Genomic DNA, 27,887 nt, shown 5'->3' with positions numbered 1-27,887 from the left:
CAGAAAGAGACCATGGAAAATGGAGAGGGTCTGGGATTAGAGAAGGAAGGTGAAGCAGAAATAAGAATGGGGGAGGAGGGGAGAAGAAAACAGGAAGAAATGTGAGGAGAATGGGAAGTGGGAACAAGGCAGTGGTAGACTGAGCGTTCCAAATATAAGTATGTAAATACTGAAGTCTGTCAGCTCTCTCTCTCTTCTACCTTTCTTATCCATCCATGTGAACCAGACCTGGGTCAAATACGTATTTGTTTTGGATTCAAATACTTTTCTGTGCTCTGTTGATCTTGCCTGGCGTAATTGAGCCTGCCAGTAGGCGGGGTTTGCACTTTTTGAGAGTATCTCATTGGTTCCAATACACCAGACAATATCAGTAAAGTGTAGAAAAGTATTTGGATCCAAAACAGATACGTATTTGACCCAGGGCTGATGTGAGCGCACGGATGTTTGATTCTGTGCCTGACTTACTCCTGAGCGAACACCAGAGCAGTCAGACGCAGCAAAGTCTTCCCGTCCGCCCTTCTCTCCCGCTCAGGGTGAAGATGTCCTTGTCAGAGGGCTCAGTCAGACCCAGCGACCTGCTGGCCCAGTTCAAGCAGGCGGGGCCCAGAACCAAGGCTCACATCTGGGCGGCGGAAGTGCTGGACAACACCGTGGAGCTCATCCGCGAGATGGTCTACACCAACACCATGACCCAGCCCAACATCACTGGTACTACGTGTAAACCAGACCTGGGTCAAATAGGCACTTGTTTTGGATTCAGATACTTTTTTGTGCTCTGTCTTCCATGGTGTAATTGAGCCTGCCAATATGAACAGAAGGCGGGGTTTGCACTTTTTGAGAGTATTTAATTGGTTCCAATACTCCAGACAAGATCAGTAAAGCGTAGAAAAGTATTTGAATCCAAAACAAATACCTATTTGACCCATGTCTGGTGTCAACTGATTGTGAAAAGCTGATTTTAAAATGGTGATATTTGCTACCTGATGCTCCAAGACTGGCATCAACGGAGGCAGAATATTTGCACTTAGTATTCAAGTTTGGCGGTTGGATTCACCCTGGCTCACAGTGTTTGCATTAGTGTTGTGTCTGCGTGGACTTGCGTCAGATGAGAAAGCGTATGTGAAAGTGCAGTCGGGGCTGTGTGTCTGAATCTGTCTTAGAGCTGCTGAGTGTGGAAGACGTGGAGACGCTCCTGCAGGCGAGCGGCTGTTCGGCCGAGCTCCGCCCACCCGTCTGTGCGACGGACTGCCTGTCCCAACGCTACCGCACCATCACGGGGGAGTGCAACAACAGGTGCCAACCCACCCTGATGCAGCGCTGCACCTGTCATTCAGCTATATACACCTACCCTAACACACCTCTACACCTGTCCATCAGCTATATACACCCACCCCGATGCACCGCTGCACCTGTCATTCAGCTATATACACCAAACCTAACACACCTCTACACCTGTCCATCAGCTATATACACCTACCCTAACACACCTCTACACCTGTCCATCAGCTATATACACCTACCCTAACACACCTCTACACCTTTACATCAGCTATATACACCTACCCTAACACACCTCTGCACCTGTCCATCAGCTATATACACCTACCTAACACACCTCTACACCTTTACATCAGCTATATACACCTACCCTAACACACCTCTACACCTTTACATCAACTATATACACCTACCCTAACACACCTCTACACCTGTCCATCAGCTATATACACCAACCCTAACACACCTCACACATTTACATCAGCTATATACACCTACCCTAACACACCTCTACACCTGTCCATCAGCTATATACACCTACCCTAACACACCTCTACACCTTTACATCAGCTATATACACCAAACCTAACACACCTCTACACCTGTCCATCAGCTATAAACCTAACACACCTCTACACCTTTACATCAGCTATATACACCAAACCTAACACACCCCATGCCTGTGTGAGGATGTTTTAGGGAATACTGTGTTAGATGTTTTTAGTGAAGATTTTGAGTACTTGGGTGAATGTTGGTGGGTATACCGGATTGATGTGGATGTTGTTGGGAATACTGTTTGGATGTTGTTTGGTGTGGATCTTGTTGAGTGTTTGGGTGAATGTTGGTAGGTATACAGTGTTAATTTTGGGAATACAGTTTGGTTGTTGTTTGGTGTGGATTTTGTTGAGTGTTTTGGTGAATGTTGGTGGGTATACTGTGTTATTGTTGGGAATACTGTTATGGATGTTGTTTGGTGTGGATCTTGTTGAGTGTTTGGGTGAATGTTGGTAGGTATACTGTGTTAGTTTTGGGAATACTGTTTGGGTGTTGTTTGGGGTCGATCTTGTTGAGTGTTTGGGTGAATGTTGGTGGGTATATACTGTGTTATTATTGGGAATACTGTTATGGATGTTGTTTGGTGTGGATCTTGTTGAGTGTTTGGGTGAATGTTGGTGGGCATACTGTGTTGTTGTGGATACTGTTGGGAATACTGTGTTAGGGGTTAAATCCCTGTGCCTGGTCCCTCCAGACAGCACCCTCTGTGGGGTGCAGCTAACACCCCGTACACCCGGTGGCTGCCCCCGGAGTACGAGGATGGCCGGGCTGCACCCCGCGGCTGGGACCCCCAGCACGCCTATCACAACTTTACTCTACCCCCGGTAAGAGGCCACGCCCCTTTTTAACTCCTAAATCAACAGTGTATGAACATCAACATGGGGAATACTGTTGGCATGTTGTTTGGTGTGGATTTGGTCGAGTGTTTGAGTGAATGGCGGTGTGGGTGTGACTGTTGTATTATCAGAGTTGATACACTAGCTGTCAGTCCAGCCCCTGCACTGGCGCCTGTAAAGTTCTGAAGCCCATACCAGCAGCAGTAACAGTAGGTGGCAGAATATAAGCAGAACATGGGAACGTAAGAATACACAATCTCAACCACAGGCCATTCAGCCCACCAAGGCCTATCAGTTACCTACAATATACAGAATATCCAGCACTGCATCAAGCCTGGGATGAATCACCCTGAGGGTTTGCCTCTACTACACAACCTAGCAAGCTGTGGCACATGCTCACAACTGCCTCTGTTAAAAAGAGAACTAGATACAAGTGTGGAATCTCCCTTCAGCTGATTTCCTTCTAAGCCATGTTTTTTCTATTTGCCAAACTCTACCTGAAGAGTCTTTTGTAATTCAGACTGTTCACTCCATTTATAACACGGCTGCCCAAACATTTTATATCAACCCTAATTTGGCACACCTGATTCTACTAATTAGCAGCTCAAAAAGATTTGGCGCTGTGGAACGAAGTTCGCTTTGTTAGGGTTGGATTGAAAATCTATGGGACGATATATCTCCTGGAATAAGGATGGGCAGCTCTGTTTTTAGAAGAAATTAAGCATTAATATCATTGAACTTAATTATTTAATGAATATTAAATAAATGCCTTTCATGGCTGTGGCCGGCCTTCCCCAGGTGCGCTCGGTCTCTCAGGTGGTGCTCTACACCCAGAACGAGGACATCTCCATGGACGCCTCGCTGTCCCACCTGCTGGTGGAGTGGGGCCAGTGGCTGGACCACGACCTGACCCTCACCCCCCAGAGCCCCAGCACCTCCACCTTCCGCACGGGGGCCGACTGTACCCGGACCTGCAGCCGAGACACGCCCTGCTTCCCCATACAGGTTCTACACCGCTCGTCCGCTCTCTCTCTCTCACACACACACTCTCTCTGTCTCTCTCTCTGTATTCCTCTCTCTCTCTCACACACACACACACTCTCTCTGTCTCTCTTCTCTCTCTCTCTCTCTCTTTGTCTTCCTCTCACTCTCTCTTACTCTCTCTCTCTCTATATATATATATATATATATATATCTGTCTCTCTCTTTCAATTCAATTACTCTTTCACTTCAATTTCTAAGAAGTAAATGTTCTCATTTTGTTGAAAGCACCAGCTTCGCTTTTACTTCGTTCGTTCCCCAGTTTTTAATCAGCTTGCCATTTCTGTGAAAAGAGAACCTTATCTCCTAACGCCTGTAATCTTTTTATTTTTCACTTTATTCAGTCAGGCCTGAGGGAAAGCAGAGAGGGTTATAGATTGAGATGGGGTCACAGGGCAGAAAGTGCCAAAGCGGGGTATCAAACCTCCTAGTAACAAGGGGACATTCACACGTGGATGGAGTGTAGCACAGTGGGTAAGGAACTGGGCTCGTAACCGAAAGGTCGCAGGTTCGATTCCCGGGTAAGGACACTGCCGTTGTACCCTTGAGCAAGGTACTTAACCGAAATTGCTTCAGTATATATCCAGCTGTATAAATGGATACAATGTAAAATGCTATGTAAAAAAGTTGTGTAAGTCACTCTGGATAAGAGCGTCTGCTAAATGCCTGTAATGTAATGTAATGGATGGACAACCAGCAGTTTCACACGTGGACTCTGAGCGTCTCTCCCTTTGACCCGCCCAGCGTTTCTTTAACCGGATTACATTTACCCCTGGCATTAATATGAGTCTCCGCTGTACGCGTTGAGATTCGGTCGCGATCCGATCTCACTTCCCCGCTCAAACAACCGCACACACAACGTCCTCCTCTCTCTAGTGCGCAGGTCCCTTGTAGGATAGCATAACTGACTTGTTGTAGACTAACGTCACTGTGTTATTTTGGCAATAAGGAAGGGTCCCGTAAAAGATAATGGTGGTCGTTGATTACGTAGTTGTTGTATGTGGACTGAAAACGCATTTGCATTTACACTTGTGTTCCATGTGCTCATAATGTGTCCCTGGCTGCCTCTGGAGGAGGATTGGAGGATTGGGTCACAATTCATCCTGGGTGCATCCTGGCTACATTTACACCTGTGTTTTTATGCGGTCGAGCACTACCCGATTGCAGTCGCATCACCCGAGGTGATAATGTGCGGTGTAAAGGAGGTCCAAGTCTCCTGCAGGGCCTTCTCAGAAGCGGATCAGAACGCTCATTGAAAACCTTCCTAGATGGCCTGGAGAATGATGAACAGGACTAGCGACCGTTAGCATTGCATCACGAAACTCAGGCGAACAGACAGAGAGCGAAGGAAGGAGAGAGCAGAAAATGGGGTGAAGATGACTGAGCCATTCCTGCCCTCCTGGCTTCGGTTCCCTGGGAGGTGTAGTCTGGTTGCAGTGTTGCAGGGGGGAAATCCACAGTGATGGAGAGCTCTGTTGGGACTGCAGCATATCAGCTGTAGTGTAAGATCTTCTCAACTCAATATTCGACTGAAGTAGACCAAGTTTATTTCTCTGGTTGCCACCAGGGGGCTATGGCCAAGGCATTCCATTTTTTTCTTCAGTTTTAATTCAGTAAGTTCTTCAGTAATAATAAAAATTTTCATTATCTCAAGACAAGTTTCACGTTTGAAACTTTTTAACTGTTGTGTGAGACCTAATGTTTGATACTTATACGTACTGTAATATACAGTATGATACCTTTTAAATGTTATGTGATACTTAATAAATGTGAGGTGTTGCACATGATTAAAACATGTCTGTCTTAGATCCAGCTCAGTGCAGTTTGATCCTGAATAAGTGACTGATGCAGTGCCTAATGCTTTGCTTTCTCTTTTCTCCTTTTTCTCACTTTGTCTCCTCTTTATCTTTCTTTTTCTCTTTATCTCACCCCCTGTCTTGCTTCATCTATCTCTCCCCCCTCTGTATCTTCTTTTCTTTTTCTCTCTATCTCCTTCTTCTCCTCCGCCATCTCTCCCCCTCTCCTCTCCTCCGCCGTCTCTCCCCCTCTCCTCTCCTCCGCTGTCTCTCCCCCTCTGCTCTCCTCCGCTGTCTCTTTCCCTCTCCTCTCCTCCGCTGTCTCTCCCCCTCTCCTCTCCTCCGCTGTCTCTCCCCCTCTGCTCTCCTCCGCCGTCTCTCCCCCTCTCCTCTCCTCCGCTGTCTCTCCTCCGCTGTCTCTCCCCCTCTCCTCTCCTCCGCCGTCTCTCCCCCTCTCCTCTCCTCTCTCAGATTCCTCTCACGGACCCTCGCTCGGGCTCGCAGAGCTGCATGCCCTTTTTCCGCTCCGCCCCCAGCTGCGTCGTCGCGGCGACCCCGCTGCGTCACCGGGAGCAGCTCAACGCCATCACCTCCTTCGTGGACGCCAGCATGGTGTACGGCAGCTCCGCCTCCCTCTCCGCCGCCCTGCGCAACCTCTCCTCCCCCCTCGGCCTGCTGGCGCTCAACCCGCTGCACGCCGACGGGGGGCTGGCCTACATGCCGTACCTGCCCCGCCCGCCCCTCCACCCGGACCCCTGCGGGCCGTGCCGGGGGGGGGAGAACTGCACCGACCCGGAGACCCCCGCGGAGCAGGCCAACCTGACCTCCTGCTTCCAGGCAGGTACGGACGGGCCGCCTCCTCCCAGCCCGGGTGTCCAAATCCAAATCCAGATTCAACTGGGTGACCTCACACGTGACCTCACGCAGTGTTGCCATTCCGATCGTTTATATGAGTTGCAAATCAGCAATGGCAACAATATCGATTATAATAGAGATAGCTACTGTAGGTTAGACTCACTGTTACAGGTTAATGCCACCTTAATACTGTCGGGGGTTAGTGTTCAGCTCCTAACTCAGGGTTACTGAAGGCTATATGAGAGCTTGCGTTAAATACAAACTAGTAACTGCTTTAGGTCTTAGCATCATATTCAGCAATAATTCAGAATCAGGAAGAAGCCATGTGTCTTGTATGCTTTATAATTAATGGCCAAGCCCAAACGGAATCTGCTGATTTTTTTTTACAGTTTTCAGCAGTGATCCAGAATAAAAATCTGCGGAATTCTGCGGAAAGTTTTTTTTTTTTGCTTTTAATGTGATAGACAATATTAATTTAAGGTAACAAAGATAGTTTTTGAGCAAAAATGAGCACACACAATGCATTAAAACCACAAAAAGCAGGCTGAAAGTAATATTTAGTAGAACTTTTTGAATTTGAGATTTTATTTCATCACCAACAGTTCAAAACAAAGTGCAAACAGTGAGCCATTGCCGACCCGTCTTGCGATATAGTCCAGGTGTAGGATTCAGAGCCGGTTTACGTGGGGGGGTGTGAGCTGAGGAAGGGGCCTGATTTGCTCCCGGTTGCCATGGCTACAGCGGCCCCCGTGTGCTCTGTGTGTGCAGGGGACTCGCGGGCCAACGAGCACCTGGGGATGATCGCGCTGCACACGCTCTTCCTGCGGGAGCACAACCGGCTGGCGGGCCGGCTGCACCTCGTCAACCCCCACTGGGGCCCCGAAACCCTGTACCAGGAGGCCCGCAAAATTGTGGGGGCCGTGCACCAGGTCCCCTCTCTCTCTCTCTCTCTCTCTCTCTCTCTCTTCCTTTTTCTCTCTGTCCTTCCCTCTGTGTCTGCCCTCTTCCCTCTATCCTTCTCTCCCTGCCCCGTGTGCCTTCGTTCGGCCGTTCCTGTCATTGGCGCGTACGTGATGTGAAATGAACTGCTCGAAAGCGAACGACTATTTCTATTCGGTGGTCGTATGTAAAAACGTTCTATGTAAAAGTTGTGTAAGTCGCTCTGTAAATGCCCGCAATGTAATGTAATGTAATGCAATGTGATGTAATGTGATGTAATGTGATGTAATGTGATGTAATGTGATGTAATGCGATGCGTCCTCTCGACCTTGTCTGCGGTGCAGGTGCTGACGTGGGACCGCTACCTGCCGCGGGTCCTGGGGGAGATCGGGGCCCGCTCCCTCCTCCCCCCGTACCGGGGCTACGGCGCCGAGGCGGACCCCAGCATCGCCAACGCCTTCTCCACCGCCGCCTTCCGCTTCGCCCACGTCACCGTGCAGCCCCGGGTGGCCCGCCTGGGCCCCGGCTACGCCCCCAGCCCCGAGCACCCGCCCCTGCCCCTCCACCGCTCCCTCTTCGCCTCCTGGAGGGTGGTGCAGCAGGGTAGGAGAGGGGGGGGGGTGGAGGGCTGTCGCCGTCGACGACCGCTGGGTCCTTTCAGTCGGCCCGCAGAGCCTCCGCTTCTAACGCACGAGTGCCGCGGAACAGCCAAACGGCCCGGTAGAATAGAGACACGAGGGGGAGCGTTTCGGGCGGCAGTGTAGCACAGCGGGTAAGGAACTGGGCTTGTAACCGAAAGGTCGCAGGTTCGATTCCCGGGTAAGGACACTGCCGTTGTACCCTTGAGCAAGGTACTTAACCTGCATTGCTTCAGTATATATCCAGCTGTATAAATGGGTACTATGTAAAATGCTATGTAAAAAGTTGTGTAGGTCGCTCTGGATAAGAGCGTCTGCTAAATGCCTGTAATGTAATGTTTCAGGGAGATTTCGGTGTTGGGGTACGGGGGTCTGGGAGGTGGAGGGCGGGGGGAGTAACGGTGGAGCTGTGAACCGGCACGCCCTTCCTGCTTTCAGCAAAAGCGAGGTGTTTCGTGAGAGCGAACAGCTCCTGAGAGATTCTATATCGTTAGCGCACATCTAAGGGGGCCAGCTAACTTCCAGGAGTGCTTCAGCTGTCTGTTAATCGGTGATGTTTTTTTCTTTACTCTAAAAAAATATTTTCAGAACTACAGCGTTGTAAAAAAAAAGTAAGTATCCCTCCCCGCCACCATGCCTCGATTTTTGGTCAATTTTGGATCAACCGCACTTTTGATCATCGCATAAGTCCTAGCGTCGATGAAAGGTGGCACGATTTAGAAAACGACAGAAAAAAATATACCTCTTCCATCGTATTCTCAAAAGACATCATCAGACGTTGAACGTCTCTGCGGCAAAAAGTGTGCGCCCCTCCTAGCTGCGGTAGTTGGTAAAACCTCCTTTAGCAGCAGTAACTTTTAAATGTTCCCTGTAAGTTCATTGGCCTTCTGCATTGCCGCCCTTTCTCAGGACCAGTCGTGTGAGCTCTGCTTCCTCGCACGCAGAGCTTGTAAACCAGTTCAGTGTGCATGTCTTGGCACACGCACAACGCAGGGGAAACGGTAGCAGATCATGGGGGAAGCTCCCATTTTCTCTCATGAGGCGAATATCTGTGCCTGGTCTCAAATATCTCCCACCTGGCCGTTCCTCTCAGTCCCTTATCCCTCCATTAATCTCTCTGTCCACCTCTCTTATTCTCTCTTAATACGTCTCTCTCTCTCTCTCTCGCTTTCTCTCTGGTGACCTCTCTCAGGTGGTACAGTCTTTCTCTCCCTCTCTCTTTCACAGGTGGTATACTCTCTCCCCCCCTCTCTCTCAGGTGGTACAGTCTCTCTGCCCCCCCCCCTCTCTCAGGTGGTATACTCCCTTCCTCTCTCTCAGGTGGTACACTCTTTCTCCCCCTCTCTCTCAGATGGTACAGTCTCTCTGCCCCCCTCTCACTCAGGTGGTACAGTCTCTCTGCCCCCCCCCCTCTCTCAGGTGGTATACTCCCTTCCTCTCTCTCAGGTGGTACACTCTTTCTCCCCCTCTCTCTCAGGTGGTACAGTCTCTCTGCCCCACCTCTCTCTCAGGTGGTATACTCTCTCTCCCCCCCTCTCTCTCAGGTGGTATAGACCCAGTGCTGAGAGGGCTGCTGTTTTCCCCGGCGAAGCTGCAGAGTCCGGGGCAGATGATGGTGGAGGAGCTGACGGAGAGGCTGTTCCAGGCCCAGGGGGGGCTGCCGCTGGACCTGGGGGCCCTCAACCTGCAGCGGGGCAGAGACCACGGCCTGCCCGGTACGCACACACGCACGCACGCACCCCCACGCCCGCTTACACAGTCCACCGCCCGTACCCCGACCGCATCCGTTACGCCCCCGAAGGCTAAACCGATCCTAAACAAGCCCCCCCCGGTGTTCCCCCAGGGTACAGTGCGTGGCGTCAGCTGTGCAATCTCTCGGTTCCGGTGACGGGGCCGGACCTGGCCCAGACGCTGGGAAACCGCAGCCTGGCCCAGAAGCTCCTGGGCCTGTACGGGACGCCGCGCAACATCGACCTGTGGGTGGGGGCCATTTCCGAGCCCCCGCTCCCCGGGGGGCGGGTGGGGCCGCTGCTGGCCTGCCTGATGGCCAAACAGTTCCGGGCCCTGAGAGACGGAGACAGGTGAGCGGTGGGGGGCTGGTTTCCCCGAAAATAATGCGCTCGGCCACACGTCTCTGCACCCATTACATTACATTACATTTACTTGGCAGACGCTTTTATCCAAAGCGATGTACAAAAAGTGCATTTCATGGTCATAGACAACTGCTGAACACAGGTTCAGTAAGGTACAATACTTATTTTGTACAGCTCTTTCTAGCCAAGAACACAGATCACACAGTGAACACTATTCTGACCTAACCTCTGCAAAGCCAACTAGGCAGAAGAATAAGCTACAGCACCCGTCTGTTCACTTTCCTCTAACTCTAAATAATGACTCTCTAGTGGACTGTACCATGTGCTGCTGTCTCGCTCACTTACCCTCATTTCTCCAGTAATGGACTGTACCATGTGCCTCTTTCTCAACCTAACTCTCCCCCATTTCTCCAGTAATGGACTGTACCATGCGCCTCTGTCTCTCTCTCACTCTCCCCCATTTCTCCAGTAATGGACTGTACCATGCGCCTCTGTCTCTCTCTCACTCTCCCCCATTTCTCCAGTAATGGACTGTACCATGCACCTCTGTCTCTCTCTCTCTCTCTCTCTCCCCCCATTTCTCCAGTAATGGACTGTGCCATTTGCCAGTACCTAATTCACCCCATGAGGAAAAAGGGCAGGTTTCTGTCTCAATTTCAGAAAAATGATCTTAGTAACGAAAGCAGAGGAAGAGCTTGATGAAATGTCAAACTTTTTAGCAGAATCAGCCTGAAACCTGAGAGGATAAAGCTTGTAGCATTTATGTCAGAGTAGACGTGTTAATATCATTACACCTTCTGAGAAGTACACCCATCAGTTAGGTATCAGGCACCAGGTATAACTGAATCAAGTCTCCTCAGTTCACGGTCACACAACTCCCTTTGGCTATAATTTAATGGATTACCAACTGTAATGTAAATGTGATTAGTTTGCAAAAAGCATCCGGACGGTCAGTTTGAGGCATCCTGGTATTCCCCTAAAAAAAGCGGTAGCTTATCAGCATCAGGTGTGTTGTCAAAATGGAAAAGAAATTTTGGCTGAATTTGCTTGAATTAAGGACATTCAATCAGGAAGTGCTTTTCTGTTAAAAAATTTTTTTGTGTTTGTACGTGGCATAGTTTTTTCTCCCGGGAATGATATATCTCGATATCTCTCTCTCTCTCTCTCTCTCTCTCTCTCGCTCTCTCTCTCGTTCTCCCTCGTTCGCTTCCTCCCTCACGGAAGGTTCTGGTGGGAGAGGGAAGGGGTCTTCAGCGAAGCCCAAAGGGCTGAGCTTCAGAGGGTCTCCCTGTCCCGGATCATCTGTGACAACACCCACATCGCCCACGTGCCCCCCGACCCCTTCGCCCGAACCCAGCGCCCGGGCGACGTGCTGCCCTGCTCCCACCCCCTCATCCCACACCTGGACCTGAGCCCCTGGGGGGAGCCGGACACAGGTGGGGGACGGGGGGGGGGGATGACAGAATGAGAGAGACAGGTGGAAGGAAAGGTCATTGGATGGACAGGGGCCTGATAAGAATAGCCTGTGACTATATTTGTGTATTTTTCTGTACACTGTATGTCTATATCTGTGTTTGTGTGTTCAATTGTACTGTATATGTTCTTTTTCTGTGCTTTGGCAACATATCACATTACATTACATTACATGCATTTAGCAGACGCTCTTATCCAGAGCGACTTACATTGTATCCAATTATACAGCTGGATATATATACTGGAGCAATGCCGGTTAAGTACCTTGCTCAAGGGTACAACGGCAGTGTCCTACCGGGGAATCGAACCTGTGACCTTCAGGTTACAAGACCAACTCCTAACCCGTTATACTACACTGTATATGATACACATATGATGCATCTTGTCATGTAAAGTAGCCAATAAAGTATTTTTCATTTGAATTTGAATTTCAATGCATGCATGGGGGAAGGGGAGGGGGGGGCAGAGAAGGGGAAGAGACAGAACAAGGGATCTCTCTCCCTCTCTCACCTCCTCTCCCTCTCTCTCCCCTTCTGTCTTTCAGATCCCATTTGTGGTGCCATCCCCAGGCTGAAGTTTGGTTTTTCTCTGCTCTGCGACTCTGCCCTGCTGTACCGTTGCCATGACGGCTACCGCCTAAACGGCCCCTCCTCCATCAGATGCGACCACAACAGCAACCAATGGAGTCCAGCTCCGCCCACCTGTCAAGGTGCACGCCCCCACCGAGTCCAGCTCCACCCACATGTCTGGTGACACACACAGTCAAGATTTGCATATTGACAAATGGAAAAATAAGTACATGGGAATGACTGCTAGGCAGGGCTGGTTAACTGGTAAAAACAGTGTGATGAAAGTATGCCTGTGTCTGTGCTCGATACGGTTTTAGATATAAATGAGTGTGCCGGTCAGCCTTCTCCTTGCCCACAGAACACGGAGTGTGTCAACACACCTGGTTCCTATACCTGCGCAGGTAAGAGCGTACTTTCGCCCCGGCCGGACCGCACTCCCATTTAACACCAAGCGTTTCAAGACTGTCGGAGAACATTACATCTAGGCTGCCATTTGGTTGTTAGAGGGGCGTTCCATTCCATTACATTACAGACATTTAGCAGACGCTCTTATCCGGAGCGACTCACTCAACTTTGTTGTACATGGCATTTACATTGCATCCATTTTTACAGCTGGATATATACTGAAGCAATGCAGGTTAAGTACCTTCCTCAAGGGTGCAATGGCAGTGTCCTACCAGGGAGTCGAACCTATGACGTTTCGGTTACACCTTTCCCAATATACTACACTGCCACCCCCTGTTCCACACTGTCTTAGAATATAATGCTCCAAACTAACAATCCAGATGAATTTACCGGCAATATTCCCTGATGGTCATCAGTTTTAGTCATGAAAAAACCATTAGGGATTTGCGTTAATAGCATTTTAAGAATGTTGTAAACAAGTATTTCCAGATAAAATTGAAAAAAACGAGCATCCACAATTTCATTTCTTTTTGTCGCTGGAATGATAACTAAATAGCAGTCCATTACTGCAGTGTGTCTTTTACATATTACATTCAGGGGGCCTCCAGGAAACCGGACAAATGTACGTGCGGGGAATATTTGCAGTAACTCTGGGAATGTTCTAGAAGACAAAAATATTGGGTGTGCGTACCACCCTCACACACACACTCACAGGACGTTGGCACATTTATCGCACGGTTATTTATGGTCCAGGAAAGTGTTTGTGCCCGTACTCTGAACACACATCGGTCCGCCGTGCTCAGAGCGTGCTTAACCTCGCTCTGTGTTTCCGTGTCTCAGAGTCCGACGGCCTGCCGTCCGGCTCCGTCAGTTCACTGGTTTCCGCGGTGATGGCAGTCGTTGGCGGCGTCGCCGCACTGGCGCTGGTGATCATATGCTACCGGAGGTGAGCAAAAGAGCGAAAGACCAAAAAAGATGCAAATAGAAATATTAGCAATGCATGTATGAATTTCACAATTTCATAAAAAACTGGAATTAAAAGGACACCTAAAAATGAAATAAATCTATTGTACATTTTCACTTACCCAAAGTGGTATCTGTGCATCCAGGTAGTTTCGCTGAGATTGACGCGTTGTCTAGATATCCGCACCCTAAGTAAAACAGAGCGACAAATATTTCAGTTCCCTGCTCTGTAGGTGGGCTGCTGTAGCTTTCCAGCAGACAAACTCAGTGGGGGTTTCAGTGGGGGTTCACTGTTCCCCGTCTTATTGAAAGAAACAAAAACTGAAATTAAAACGAAGCGCAAATGAAGAAATTCCCTCTCGGTGTGAGCTCCCGGTCTCGGCCCCGAACTGTGGAGAGCAGCGCACCTTTAAGCACCTGGGCTGATTAGCTAACGCAGCCCAGGTGCGTGTGCTCTCTCCACCGGCCGGCGCAGCCGAAACCAATCCGCATCTCCGGCGGACCGACTGCTACAGTATTGTCAATAAAATCGCTTTCCTTTCCGTCATTCAGTTGCAGATTGGGAATCACATCAATTTGTTCAAATTTGCACATTTTATCCGTCAGATTCGTTCTTAAGAGACACAAGCCTGTGATTGGTGGGTGCTGCCAGAGAAAGGACCAATGGAATGGCGGGGACCACGCCCTCAAGGAGGGAACGTCGCAGTGACCTGAAGCACATGAAGAGAACGGTGCGTTAGAGAATGCACCAATGGGCACGCTCCCCTCAGCACCAGCGTGTACTCCGTAAGTGTCAGTTAAGCCAAGAAGGACAGTTCCACCTCGAGCTCTTTTTCAGTGGTGTACCTTCCAAGCAGGTGGAAATGAGCACATATCAATATAATCAAGACTTCATGCCATGTTTTTTTGGAGGCATGGGATATCTAGCTGAACGAAGACATTACCCCCTTCCGTTTTGTGTCCTGTAGGATCTTATTGTTTGATCATTTTCTTGATCCAGCGTTTGATGTCTACCTTGTATATTAGCTGTTGCATTGCTTGTATTTAAGCCAATGTATTGCCTAATGCAATACGCTTGGCTTTGTAATATTTAGCTAATTCCTTCAGAGCAATGCTAAATTCACAGTTTAATTGAAGTATGCATGAGAATAAATATTGTCATGATTTTGATTCTGAAAATATGTAATTCTGGTCATTTGAGCGATTTGTGTGATTTCCATGATGATAATCCATTCTGACCTAAACATCACAGGACATACAGATACTGGCTTGTGTATATATATAACGTTCTGATGGCTACTCCACAATGCATTTCAGCCAACAAGTGGGCTCCTCAACGACAGATTTTTTTGAGAGATATTAAACACAGGCCAACATCCAATTTGAAAAGCAGATGTAGTGTGTATATGTATTTCAATAGCACAGATTATTATTAAAATATGCTAAATCTGTTATTTGACACTACAATGAAGCATCATCATCATTACCCTCTATTCATTTGTCATGTGTTAAGGATCAGTTCAGGATCAGGTTAGATTTCTTCTTAAATAAAAGTAAAAACACTGGTCTGTTTCCACCGCTCCTTTAAGGGAATGTTTTACTGGCTTCTTCCAGGAAATTGATACCCATAGTGCAGGTCCTGAGAGCTCTTTCAATAAGGGATTGAACCGCTCAAGAAATTAAAACTGCTTTTTTTTAAAGCACTCCAGTCAGCTTCCTCTGTGTGCCAGAGACCAAACTTAATCAGCTTAGCCCTCTCTGTACTGATATCAAGCGTGTCGAATCTACAGTAAAAGTTATTCAAGCTTTCAAGGAGGCGAATGCATTGTTCCTTTGGCTGTAGTCGGGAGGTTTAATATCATTGTTTTATATTGCTGAAATGTACTTTTTACGGTTAGTGTTCTGGTCCCGAAGGAATTCATTTTCTGTTAAGAAGAGCTGGACTCCAGCTGACTGACAATTTCATGGACACTGCTGTGCAGACTCCTCTGGTTGTCAGAGAAAAAATATTATTTTAATTTAATTCCAGCAATGAACTTGAGTATTTTCTAAAGTATAAATGGATCAGAAATGTAAGTAATGCAGTCTGCACATTCTCTGGGTGGTTATTTGGTTTGGAGGCACAAGGAAGATCTATATTGCATGGTCCTAGGTTCTATTGTTGCTGTGCTTTAAGAGAAATTCAGTTTCAGTACTGATATAAAGTGCCCTCTTGTGGCAGTGGCAGTGTCCTGCCTGCTGTCTGTTTATTTAGCATCCCCTTGTGGTAGAGCTAAGTAGCTGCTGGTCTTGTACAGAGGGCTGACTGAAAACTGGTTCCTCTCTTCAGCTACTTTGGTAAGGAGGGGACTTACAGGCTACTGCAGGGCAGACAACAGTTTGAATAACTTGCTATACTTTATAAACATTTCAGTTCCAAAAATCTTGGAATATTTTGGAAAGGTCTCGTTTCTTCTTTTTTATTATTGTAATGTTGTTGAGATGTACAAAGACTTTTTCATTCTCAGATGACCACATACAGCATAAGACTTTACATGTTCATATGTAGTTGTGCTTATGTGTGGCACATCAGCTGTGTAGTAAATATCAGGAAATGAATTGGAATTAATTGACCGAAAAAGCCTCATAGAATACTGTGTCCTTTCGTCATTTCAAGCAATTCTATTAATGTACTATGTAAGAATCCCATGAGACACCAAACCGTGGAAGTACTGAGTGGCAAAGGAATGTGTGTCGCCTTATCTGGTTCTACCAGAAGGAGATTAATTTAATGTCATCTTGGTTATCTGACTCCAAAATTTGACCTTTCCCCTGTGCTAACAGTTATACATAGGAGGCTGCAAATAAGGGACTATAGCAGCGGTCTCCAGCCCTGGTCCTGGAGAGCTACAGGGTCTGCTGGTTTCCATGGTGACTCTGCACTTCATGAATCAATTAGAGCAGTGGATTACACCGTTAGCTCAACTCACCTGGTGTCTTGTGGGTCTCAATTGGGTGCTGATTTTAAGATGAAAATAAAAACCAGCAGACCCTGTAGCTCTCCAGGACCAGGGTTGGAGACCACTGGACTATAGCCTCTTTCCACCAGTATTGTGACTCTATATGGATCTGACAAAGAGGAATGCCAGGTTAAAGTGAATGCAATTTATGATACAATATGTTTAATAATGGCAATATGAAATGGTGCAAAACGTGGGTAGTGAAGTGACTGTACACAAATGGCTCACAGGAGGTCGTTTTGATGAGTCTCCTCGAGCCATTCAGCTTCTCCTCTTATATGCCCAAAGATCAAAGAAAAACCCCCAAATCATCGAAGGAAAAAACAATCACATCAATCACAACAACACAGCAGTAGCAACAATAGCCGCTGCTTGTATTGTCTCTGAAAGGCTATCAAACCACGTGAACCATTTCCAGCACAGCTGGCTGCTGACTCATAGGTAATTTGCATTACCTACTGTATTGTTCCCTTTTGAATGGTGTTGCAAGATCTTTGTTCAACGCCCACTGTACACACCACTGAATGATTGCAACTGTGCTATTGGAGCTATTAGCATTGTCTCTTTATCGGACCCTGCTGACTCCCTGCCAGCACTGTAAACACCGTCCGTTCTCCTTTTGGGGTGCCGATAAGGGGCACACTTCCATAAACCACACTTCACCTGCATTGATTGAACTCAAATGGACACAAGCTCCGTGGCGGAAAGTAATGTAGTATCAATGCACTCTCTCGTTTTTATTTTAAAGAAACATATTGGTGCCCAACATGGGACTGCGCGTGTCCAAATCCCACCCCCCACCCCCCCAATTTGGATTGTCCGACTATTTCCAGCCGCAGCCGCTTTCGGGAGAGCGTAGCCACCCTCGGTTCTCCCCCGAAAAACGCGGTGTCACCAGCCCGCTTCTTTTCACACCGCTGCCCGCAGCCAAGCTCGCGCAGAACTGAGTCGGAGGAGGAGGAGGACCTTTCGTAGACCGCAGGTCCACAGGTGCGCGATCATCGCTGGGGGAGCGACGAAACGCAGATCCCCTAACCGGCTGAACCCTTTATTTGCGTATTTAGCACTTTAAATTAGTTTAGCTTGAGCTCTTTTCTATTTCTAATTGCTGTTTGTTATGTGTGACTGCACCGTCAGGATTGCTACTCAATTTCGTTGTACTCTGTGCAATGACAATAAAGGAATCTATCTTTCTATCTATCTATCTACCCACCCACCCACCCACCAGTGTGCAGTGTGCGCTAAGTGTGCCTTGAGTATTTAAGTCATACTGTCTGGCGGTGGAGCTTTTTTAGTCACATTTTAAATGTGTACATTGAACAAGAATAAAGGATCTTGAGCTCATTGTTTTCTTAGCAGACGCATTCATACGCTCCACAACACAGCTATAAATAATGCATCATATACGTTATTAAAAAACAGAAGATCGTACACTATATTAAGTGCACACATTTCTAGTAGTCCATAAATACATAAATACTCTTGGATTCATTAAGATGTAGGTGACTCCACTCCTCTCCCCCACCCCCACCGCCACCCCCGGGCCCACAATTGTTCTGCATAAATAATTACTGTGATGGGAATGATTAGCCATTATTTTATTTTCAGAAAGCACATTTGCCATTTATATCACCCCACTCTGCATATTTACCATGGCTTGACTCCTAAAGCAGGATATTCGCCATGATTCTATTCCTACCCAAGATAATTACCATAATTTACCCAGATTTAGCATGCAAATATTCACTGTTCGTGAGATACTTTTTCCAAAACAGGATGTTTATAAAGGTTGTAATCCCTGACAGCATATGTACCACAGTTTTTAATGATTTAACATGTTTTTAAACAAGTTACAGTGAGGAGTGGGAGGGATCAGGGTTGCAGAAATAATTTCGGACCGGGGAGGGCGGAATGGGACTGGGAACCCGCGCAAGAACAATAGCGTCGCAAAAAGGTATTCATGCCCCCTGAATACTACACAATTAAAATGTCTTTCGACAACCACTGTGTGGTACATCCGTGGTCCTGGTCCTAATGCATGGACCGTTTATGTCAGCAGCCAGCTCTGCAAATGTAACCGGTTAGACAACCGTGAGTTGCGGTCCATGGGACCAACCGACCTCTGTTCGGTCCTAAGTTCAGAAGTCGCAGCCTCTACACTAATACCCAAGAGGGCGGGCCTCTAAATCCACAAGATTAGAATCACTGGGAGCAACTCGGGTCCTTACTGGGGGAAATGGGAACGCCGGGTGAGGAGAATGCGGCTAGATAAGAGACGGGCGACAGACAGACGACAGAAGAAATGAAAAGAGGAGGCGTGAAAGACGGAAACGTCGTGTTCTGGCTGCCTCTGCGCGGCGCTACTTCCGTCTGGCGCCGAGTTTGCAGAGGCGAGGGTAACGCCAGCTCCCTCGTCATTCACGCTGACTGCTAGACGCCGTTTTTAGTGACATCTCTGGTGATCGTGTCTGTTTATGACTATTCTCTGCGAATTAAACCACGGTCTGAGCTGAAGCTTGTGTGAATTTTGTAAGTATGAATCGTGTTTTTGGTGAAAATGAGCTGCAGTGGGGGAGAATGATCTCGTAGCGCTGCTCTTCCCTGAGCCCGTACCCACTTCCCCTTGCTGCTCTGCGTTTCTCTCTAAAAAGCTTCTCATTGCTCCGGGGATCAGAGCTGGAAGGACTTTCCGGTTTCAGACACTTAAGAGAAAAAATCTGCTGGCGCAAGTTAACTGTGAAATTGCATTTCTTTTTTTTTCTAAAAGGACAGGATTCATTTCCTTGAGTCTGACTTTCCCAAAAACTAATGAAATGGAAAAATTAATTTTAAAAAAAATTAATTGGTGAAAAATATCCAGTCAAAGTGGATGGGGGGTGTTGTGCGTGTGTGCGCGTATGGGGTGGGGGGTGGAATTTCACACGTTTACGAAGGTGCGAGTGTCAGTGTAAAACTGCTGGCAGTACAGTGCATCGGTGTTAAATTTCCCCACTTTCCATGTCACCCAAGGGTTCAAGTTCTATACTATACTATGCTATGCTATGCTATGCTATACTATACTATTTTATGCTATGCCATGCTATGCTGTACTATACTATGCAATGCTATGCTATATTGTACCATACCATACCATACCATACCATACTAATATTTCATAGCAATCAGACTGAAATTGTTCTTCCAACTGGCAGGTGAGAATAGCATGCTGCTGATTCGTAGCAGCCTGGCACAGGCGGGTCGGAACATTAAAGGGTCGGTGGGTCGCAGGACGCAGAGGAAACGAAATGAAAGGAACAACGTGACAGCCAGCGAGCGCCATGGCGACGCCGTAACCGTGCTACAGGGGGACTCCTCGAGTCTGTCTCGTCTTCCAGTGATGAGTGACAGTCACAGCTGTCACAGTCCCATCGTTTTGCACACGCCACGCACACACTCTGCCAGAATTACGCTTCGGGTTCTTGTGCTTAAACGCACTCCTTCGTGACTACAGTGTGTCATAATTACACGGAAGCCTAATTACACAGCCTGTCATGACTATACACACTTTCACAATTAAAACATGTCATAATAACAGTGTATGATTACACTCGGCAGAACTGTTTATCCTTGTCTGTAATGAGTTGGTTGAGTCTTGTTGGAGTGTAATAGTGTCAGAGAATGGTTCGAATTCAAACCCAAGAAAGCTATTTCCAAATATACATACGGCTTTCAGTGGCACCAGCGACTAACCGAAGCTCTTGATTGGCTGAGGAGTCTCGGTCGCGGGGCCTCAAGCGGCAGCTGATTGAAAGGAAAGCAGAGACGCCTGCAGACGCTGCGGCTCCCGCGCGTTGGAATTTGACACGCCGGGCTTGTGCTAAGTGGAGACGCGATCTCCTCCGAAGACGATGAAACCGGATATCTGGAAGTGCTGGGAATGCCGCCGGGACACAGGTCCTCCCCTTCAGGTTTCCGGTGAAAATGACAGAATTTCTCTTTGAGGAGAAAATGACTGGCTCTCTGTGGCCGGGAAGGTTCCGACACCGAGCTTAATTAGACTGATTAATTAATTAATTAATTAATTAATTAGTTCAATCAGCATCTGCGCCTGCTTGCAGTCCGTCTCCAAATGGCCACCCCCGGCTGATCCCAGGTCAGATTTGGTGTCACGGCCAGACAGGAGTACGGCACGTCGTTAGAGGAAGAAAACGGGAGCAGTGTCTGCTCTGGCACAAGGGCTGACAATGAACAGGAAGGCCAGCCTGTCATGGTCTTCAGTACAATCAAGTGTCATAAACGTCACAGAGATTACAGTACGGAATTCTCCCCGCCATATTTCTTCACCCCCCCCCCCCCCCCCCCCCCCGCACCCCCCATCTCCCCGGGTCATCGCTGGGAGGTCGGCAGATTTCTCTCCTCATTGGTGATGTCACTGCGATGTCACGCGCCTAGCGGAATGTTAAATGCCTGAGGATTCCGGTCATGGGTCTGTCCCCCCCCCCCCCCCCCCCAAAACCCCGCCTTTTCCAGTCACGCATGGACCGATGTTGAATCCCTTCCCGTATCTGTTCATGCTAATCGCTGTTCAGCAGATCCCAAAAGAATGACCTTTTATTTATTAGCGTATCGTCCATCATATCTATACCACAGTTAAACACAAAAACAGAATTATTCACATTGCTTGTCATTTTTGGACCCGGCGCTTTGGCACTGTCATCAATTGACCTCAGACAAACCCCACGAGCACAACACACCCAAAACTGAAGGGAAATACAGTAACAGCTTTAATAAATCAGTGCAAAATATATATACATAAATGGTTCACATCCTCATAATTCATACAGTCAAAAATCCGTAATGTATATAATCACATTTTCCTTTTTATAATTGGGTCTGTCTCACGCACACATTCAAATACAGAAAATACACACACACACACACACACTCATAAGCATACACATGCACACAATTTTTACACGCTCAAAACCAACCATAAAACTAACTGGTAACCAAAATGAGTTTCAGTGGGAATTGTGGGATTGGGGAGCAGATTACTCAGCCTTGTTTTTTAATGTCAATCACTTAAACTGAGCCAGGAAGGCTGGGCTCTGTGATGTCATACTGGGGCTACATTACAGTGCCTTTGCCCAGTTCACTGTAATGTACATAAGAGGGTCAGGGTCAATTTCATTCCAGTTCAGGAAATGAATATGAATTCAGTTAAATTCGTTCCGCTTCTTGAACTGAAAGGTAATTGAGATCAACTCTGGTGATCAATGTACAATTCACAATTTTAATTAGGGGAAAGAATATGCTATGTTAAATGATTAAATGGACATAAATGACTATAGCATAGATTTCATATTTTCATGGCAAAAACATGGTTTCGTGGTTTTTCCATGCTAACCAAAAGTTTTTCATGTAAGATTGCATTGGAGTAAATAAGGAATCGGTTTCAAAAAGGTGATGTTAATTTAAGATGAGCTGAGGATGATTATGGGTCTGCCTCCTCATTGGCTGGAAACAAGCAGGAAACATGAGCACTGAAGGCCAATCAGAATCTCTCTCAAGGACAGTACGGTGAGCAAGCTTCCAAAAGGCAGCAGGTCAAACACAGCAGAGAAGGGGTACTTCCAGGGACTCGTGGTCACATGTCCAGAGAGGCGGAGCACGAGCGGCGAAGCCTGGCGATAGATCAACCTTTGGAGACAGATCTGTTCATCGAGAAAACTTGGACAGTCGGAGAAAGTAATTATGAGGGGAGGTTGGAGGCAGGGCAGGAAGGGGTAGAGCAGGAGGAGAAAAAAGGATTTTAATGGGGAAGCTGAGGGGGAACAGTTCTGAAAAAAACGCTTCATTGCCAAGGATAATCGGACTTGATGATGATGATGATGATGATGATTATGTATCCATGGTCCGCTCCACCCTCGCTCACAGGGATTAGACAGGGGTCGGTTGGTGTGCAGGATTTCTGCAGAGTTTACAGACCTGTAAGAGAAAGAGGAACAGAAACATTAGTAGCACACGCTTGAACACACAGGCGTATGAGCACACTCACTGCGAAAGACTCATCCAACCAAGCCTGCCCCCCCCCCCCCCGCTTTCCTGCTGTCATGTGACCGGGGTGTTGATTGGCCTGGGAAAGCAGTTTGAAGTTCGTGTTTGTATAACATTGTGAATTTTTAACATTATTTAGGTGGAGGCTTCAAATAAGCCCACTGGGTTTTCTGCCTCTCCCTGCACTGTATATTATTTGTTATCTTTGTCATTTTTGTGTATTTTTTAAACTGTGCAAAAATAATATAACTAAAATAGAACAAAAAACTAAACAGAGTTAAAAGTACTTTATTCATAGCTCAGGAGGTAAGAGCAGTTGTCTGGTAATGTCTCAATTGAATGATATGATTTTTTTTTTTTAATATTGCAAAAGCATCATAAATGATATGCCAATACAGACAGTAATTGTAGATATATAAAAATTAAAAACAATTTACAATCACAATCACTCTTGTCTATCACCATTGTTTTCTTTCTTTACTTCTCTCTCTCTCTCTCTCTCTCTCTCTCTCTCAATCCCCAGGGCAAAGCTCTCAACCACTAAAACTCCTCTGTAGATGACAGACATCCGGGAAGCCAAAAGCTGCTGTTCCTGCCGGTGAAAATGGCTCCTTTGTGGCCAGACGTCCCAGCGGGAAGAACTGATGCATGTGCTCACTGACAGAGCGAACGAGACAGAACCCCCCCCCACCCCCCACCCCTCCATTCAGGGCGGGGACCCATCCAGTGGCAGGTTATCTGAGAGGTGTGTGAGCCAGAGGGGGCTCTACAGTCGTGCCGCTTGGCAAAACGACTGCATTAGGCACCGCATGGGCCTGGCTCTGGAACACAGGCAGACCCGGGCCAAATACGTATTTGAAATTCTTCACATCCTCCTTTAAATTTGGAAGAACACTCCGTAATGCCACCAATGGCGCCGGTACAGAGGGACAGCATTACACCTACAGTTGGCTCCGCCCCTTTTCACTGCAGCAGCAGACAGGTGCCTACAGCTGAAGGCAATCAGCTCGTTAAGCCCAAATAAAAGGAGGGCTTGGAGGGCTCACACCTGAGCAGGCTGTGGGTGTGAGGAGAGAGGAGAGAGGAGACAGGAGAGAGAAGTGAGGAGAGAGGAGACAGGAGAGAGGAGAGAATACTGTGGTGTGAGGAGAGGGGAGTGAAGAGTGAGGAGATAGGGGAGAGGAGAGAGGAGAAACTATTGTGGAGTGAAGTTGTTGGCTGCAGAAAACTTTTCTTGTTTTGTGTATGACCCGATTTCTTCAATCTTATTTGTGCCTGACCCTTGTTTCTGGATTAGTTGTGTTTGCCCCGTGTTTGTTACAAGACCATTCTTTTGTTGTATGTCATCGGTTGTTCCTGCAAGCAGCTTAGCTGCCCGGCCAGGTAGGAAAATCCCTGTGTAGGTTAGGTAAGACTCAAAGTGGAGCTAGGTTTCCTTTTATTTTTTGTGCTCATTTATTTGTTCCTGAAACCCCCTTAAAAGCAGAGGACTTGAATTTTTGTGACTGGACAAAAATTTACTGGTATCAAAAGGGTTTAATTCTTTTTCATTTTAAGTTGCTCGGGATGAGAGATTCTGCTGAAGGATTTTAATGTCATGTAAAGTCTCTTGAGTGCTGGCCATGGCTGTGTGGCCTTACACTCCTATAGGCACCACAGAGCCCCTACTGATTCATTATCCAGAATCCAAAAAAACTCAATATCCCACAATGCAATGCTCCCCAGAGCACTGCCACCACAGGCCTGCTGACCGTCACACAGGAGAAGAAGGCTCACTGCGGTGTTTACCTGCTGGCGTCATGGCGACAGAGCAGCAAGAGCGGTGAGCAGGGCCGGGCCGAGTACCAGCAGGTCGGAGTGGGCGTAGTCGGCCCTGCTGCAGTCCATCCGGCTCCGCCGGCAGGTGCACACCTGGACCGTCACCTGCGCGCTTCGGGAGAGGGGCGGAGCCCCGGAGTCCGTCACCTGCAGGGGCAGGAGGTAGCTGGCCCTCTGCAACCTGTGCAGCAGAGTCACCTGGGAGTGTGTACCTGTCAATCACAAGACCTGGTGAGGACGGAGCGCACGCACGCACACATACACCCGCACACACGCACACACACACACACACACCACAAAGTGTGTCGCAGAGTCACCTGGGAGTGTGTTTCTGTCGAGCACAAGACCTGGTGAGGACAGAGCGCACGCACGCAGACATACACACACACACACACACACACACACCACAAAGTGTGTCGCAGAGTCACCTGGGAGTGTGTTCCTGTCGGGCACAAGACTGGTTGGGGACAGTGCACACACATAGGAATGCACACACAGTTTAATTTCATGTCGGACCAATTTAGTGTTACTATTAGTTGCTTATTAGACTTTTGCTGATTTTATACTGTACACAGAATTGCACAGCTACAGTATGTAAATAGTAGTAATAATAATGATAATACACTACATGGCCAAAAGTATGTGGTCACCCAAACATCTCACCCATATGTGCTTTTTGAACATCTCATTCCAAAAACATATGGATTAATGTGGAGTTGGTCCCTTTTTTGCTGCTATAACAGCCCCCACTCTTCTGGGAAGGTTTTCTACTAGATTTTGGAACATGGCTGCAAGGATTCCCTTCCATTCAGCCACAAGAGCTTTAGTGAGGTCGGGTCTGATGTTGGGCGATAAGGCCTGGCTCGCAGTCAGCGTTCCAGTTCATCCCAATGGTGTTCAATGGGGTTGAGGTCAGGGCTCTGTGCAGGCCAGTCAAGTTCTTATGCGCCAAACTCGGCAAACCATTTCTTTATGGACCTCGCTTTGTGCACGGGGGCATTGTCATGCTGAAACAGGAAAGGGCCTTCCCCAAACTTGCCACAAAGTTGGAAGTGCACAGTTCTCTAGAATGTGTTTGTATGCTGCAGCATTTCCCTTCACCGGAACTAAGGGGCCTAGCCTAAACCACGAAAAATAGCCCCAGGCCGTTAGTCCTCCACCAAGCTTTATAGTTAGCGCTATGCATTCAGGCAGGCAGGGCTCTCCTGGCACTCGGCAAACCCACCTTTGTCCGTCGGACTGCCAGATGGTGAAGCGTGATTCAGCGCTCCAGAGGAAGCGTCTCCACTGCTCCAGCGGCACTGCGCACTGGTGATCTCAGGACTGCGTGCGGCCGCTCAGCCATGAAAGCCCATCGCATGGAGCTCCCGACATGGAGCTAGCCGAACCCACTAATTAGAAGGAGTGTCCTTTTGGCCATGTAGTGTATATAAGTATTGATAATGCATTATCCCAAAAAAATATTTTAAGAAGCATTAGTATTTCCAGGGCGGCACAGTGGTGCAGTGGGTAGCACTGTCGCCTCACAGAACGAAGGTCGTGGGTTCGAATCTCAGCTTGGGGCTGCCACAGTCCAAAGACATGCAGGTAGGCTAATTGGAGACTCTAAATTGCCCGTGGGTATGAGTGTGTGAGTGAATGGTGTGTGTTCCCTGCGATTGATTGGCGGCCTGTCCAGGGTGTATTCCTGCCTCTCGACCCAATGCACGCTGGAATAGGCTCCAGCACCCCCCGTGACCCTGCTCAGGATAAGCGGGTATAGATAATGGATGGATGGATTAGTATTTCCAGGGAAATGTAGTGCTACCAAGATGCCTTAACAAATAAAGAGGGAACGCAAATGAGCATTTCATTGCTAATTATTCTAATGCCTGCAAATATATGCAGCTTTTGCTATCACATCATAACTTCTGTTTCTAACACCTCGCCTGTGAATACATTCAGAGATAATTAGCATGGCCAAAAAAAGAGCAAAGCTTTACAAATGGAGGGGAAGAAATACAGATGGTGTTTCACAACCCGCCATCAATGCCTGCAGAACCCGATATGGCAACCCTCCACTCACACTGGTAGAACCACAATACCAGAACCCACCATCAATATATCGCAGACCCCAACATGGCAACCCTCCACTCACACCTGTTGAACCACAAAACCAAACCCGCAATCTGCACCTGCAAAGCCTGGAATGGAAGCTCACCACTCACAGAACCCAACATGGCAACCCACCGCTCTCACCGGTACAGCCCCCAATATCCTAAGCCGCCACAACTACACCCAGACTGAACCTGACATCTACACCTGCAGAACCAAACACGGGAACCCTCCACCTACACCGACAGAACCCGAAGTGGCAACCCATTGCAACTGTAGAGCCACAAGTTCGCAATCCACCGTTTCTGCCAAGCATGCACCACAGGCCACCATCTACAGCTTTGGAACCCAATTTCTCTACCCAACATGTAACCCACCATTTACAACTGCAAAACCTAACAAGGCAACCTGCCACCTTTACAGGGTGTGTGTGCATGTGTGTTTGTGTGTGTGTGTGTGTGTGTGTGTGTGTGTGTGTGTTTGTGTGTGTTTGTGTGTGTGTGTGTGTGTGTGTGTACTTACTGTTGATGCTAGTGATATTCCACGTGGTCTCCAGTCCAGGCTGTTTTGCCAGCTGAATGCTGAAGGGGGCGCCGTTGGGGTCGATGTCTCTGTCCATCCCTCCCAACACCAGCACGTTCGGGTCCTTGGCATCCTCACAGACACGCGCCACGGGCGGGTATATGTAGGGGGCGTTATCGTTCTCATCCTCCAGCGTGATGACCAACGTCCCAGAACCTGTTGCAGGGGGGCTACCTGTGTGGAACCACAGCACACCTGTGGGCCCCAGCATGCACTGCACACCCCTAAGATAAACCATGCACTGCACACCTCTAAGATAAACCATGCGCTGCACACCTCTAAAATAAACCATGCACTGCACACCTCTAAGATAAACCATGCACTGCACACTCCTAAGATAAACCATGCACTGCACACCTCTAATATAAACCATGCACTGCACACCTCTAAGATAAACCATGCGCTGCACACCTCTAAGATAAACCATGTGCTGCACACCTCTAAGATAAACCATGCACTGCACAACTCTAAGATAAACCATGCACTGCACACCTCTAAGATAAACCATGCGCTGCACACCTCTAAGATAAACCATGCACTGCACACCTCTAAGATAAACCATGCGCTGCACACCCCTAAGATAAACCATGCACTGCACACCTCTAAGATAAACCAGGCGCTGCACACCTCTAAGATAAACCATGCACTGAACACCTCTAAGATAAACCATGCGCTGCACACCTCTAAGATAAACCATGCGCTGCACACCTCTAAGATAAACCGTGCACTGCACACCTCTAAGATAAACCATGCACTGCACACCTCTAAGATAAACCATGCGCTGCACACCTCTAAGATAAACCGTGCACTGCACACCTCTAAGATAAACCATGCACTGCACACCTCTAAGATAAACCGTGCACTGCACACCTCTAAGAAACTGTGCACTGCACACCTCTAAGATAAACTGTGCAGGT

General features: G+C 47.9%; 2 protein-coding genes across 4 annotated transcripts in view; one reads left to right on the top strand and one right to left on the bottom strand.

The window, feature by feature from the left end:
• Positions 1–12: 12 nt before the first annotated feature.
• On the top strand, positions 13–14,807 carry epx (eosinophil peroxidase). Its single transcript, XM_035396435.1, has 15 exons — positions 13–101; positions 533–708; positions 1,161–1,293; positions 2,528–2,657; positions 3,468–3,674; positions 5,978–6,347; positions 7,130–7,290; positions 7,645–7,903; positions 9,483–9,653; positions 9,782–10,019; positions 11,256–11,467; positions 12,049–12,213; positions 12,391–12,470; positions 13,321–13,424; positions 14,048–14,807. Exons 1-15 carry the CDS (start codon positions 13–15, stop codon positions 14,148–14,150), a joined length of 2,598 nt encoding a protein of 865 aa, XP_035252326.1. The 3' UTR covers positions 14,151–14,807.
• A 6,378-nt stretch (positions 14,808–21,185) lies between these two features.
• LOC118215172 (cadherin-13-like) overlaps positions 21,186–27,887 on the bottom strand; it is a 42,586-nt gene continuing 35,884 nt past the window's right edge. For all 3 annotated transcript variants that reach the window (XM_035395648.1, XM_035395647.1, XM_035395649.1), the window contains 3 exons: positions 26,911–27,144; positions 24,265–24,506; positions 21,186–22,407 (listed from right to left, as the gene is read on the bottom strand). In XM_035395648.1, coding sequence (XP_035251539.1) covers positions 24,274–24,506; positions 26,911–27,144 — 467 coding nt within the window. In that variant the 3' untranslated portion in view covers positions 21,186–22,407; positions 24,265–24,273. The remainder of the gene's footprint in view (positions 22,408–24,264; positions 24,507–26,910; positions 27,145–27,887) is intronic.

Source organism: Anguilla anguilla, chromosome 16 (genome assembly GCF_013347855.1).
Source record: "Anguilla anguilla isolate fAngAng1 chromosome 16, fAngAng1.pri, whole genome shotgun sequence".
Classification (NCBI taxonomy): Eukaryota; Metazoa; Chordata; class Actinopteri; order Anguilliformes; family Anguillidae; genus Anguilla; species Anguilla anguilla.
This window is presented reverse-complemented; position numbering and strand designations above follow the sequence as displayed.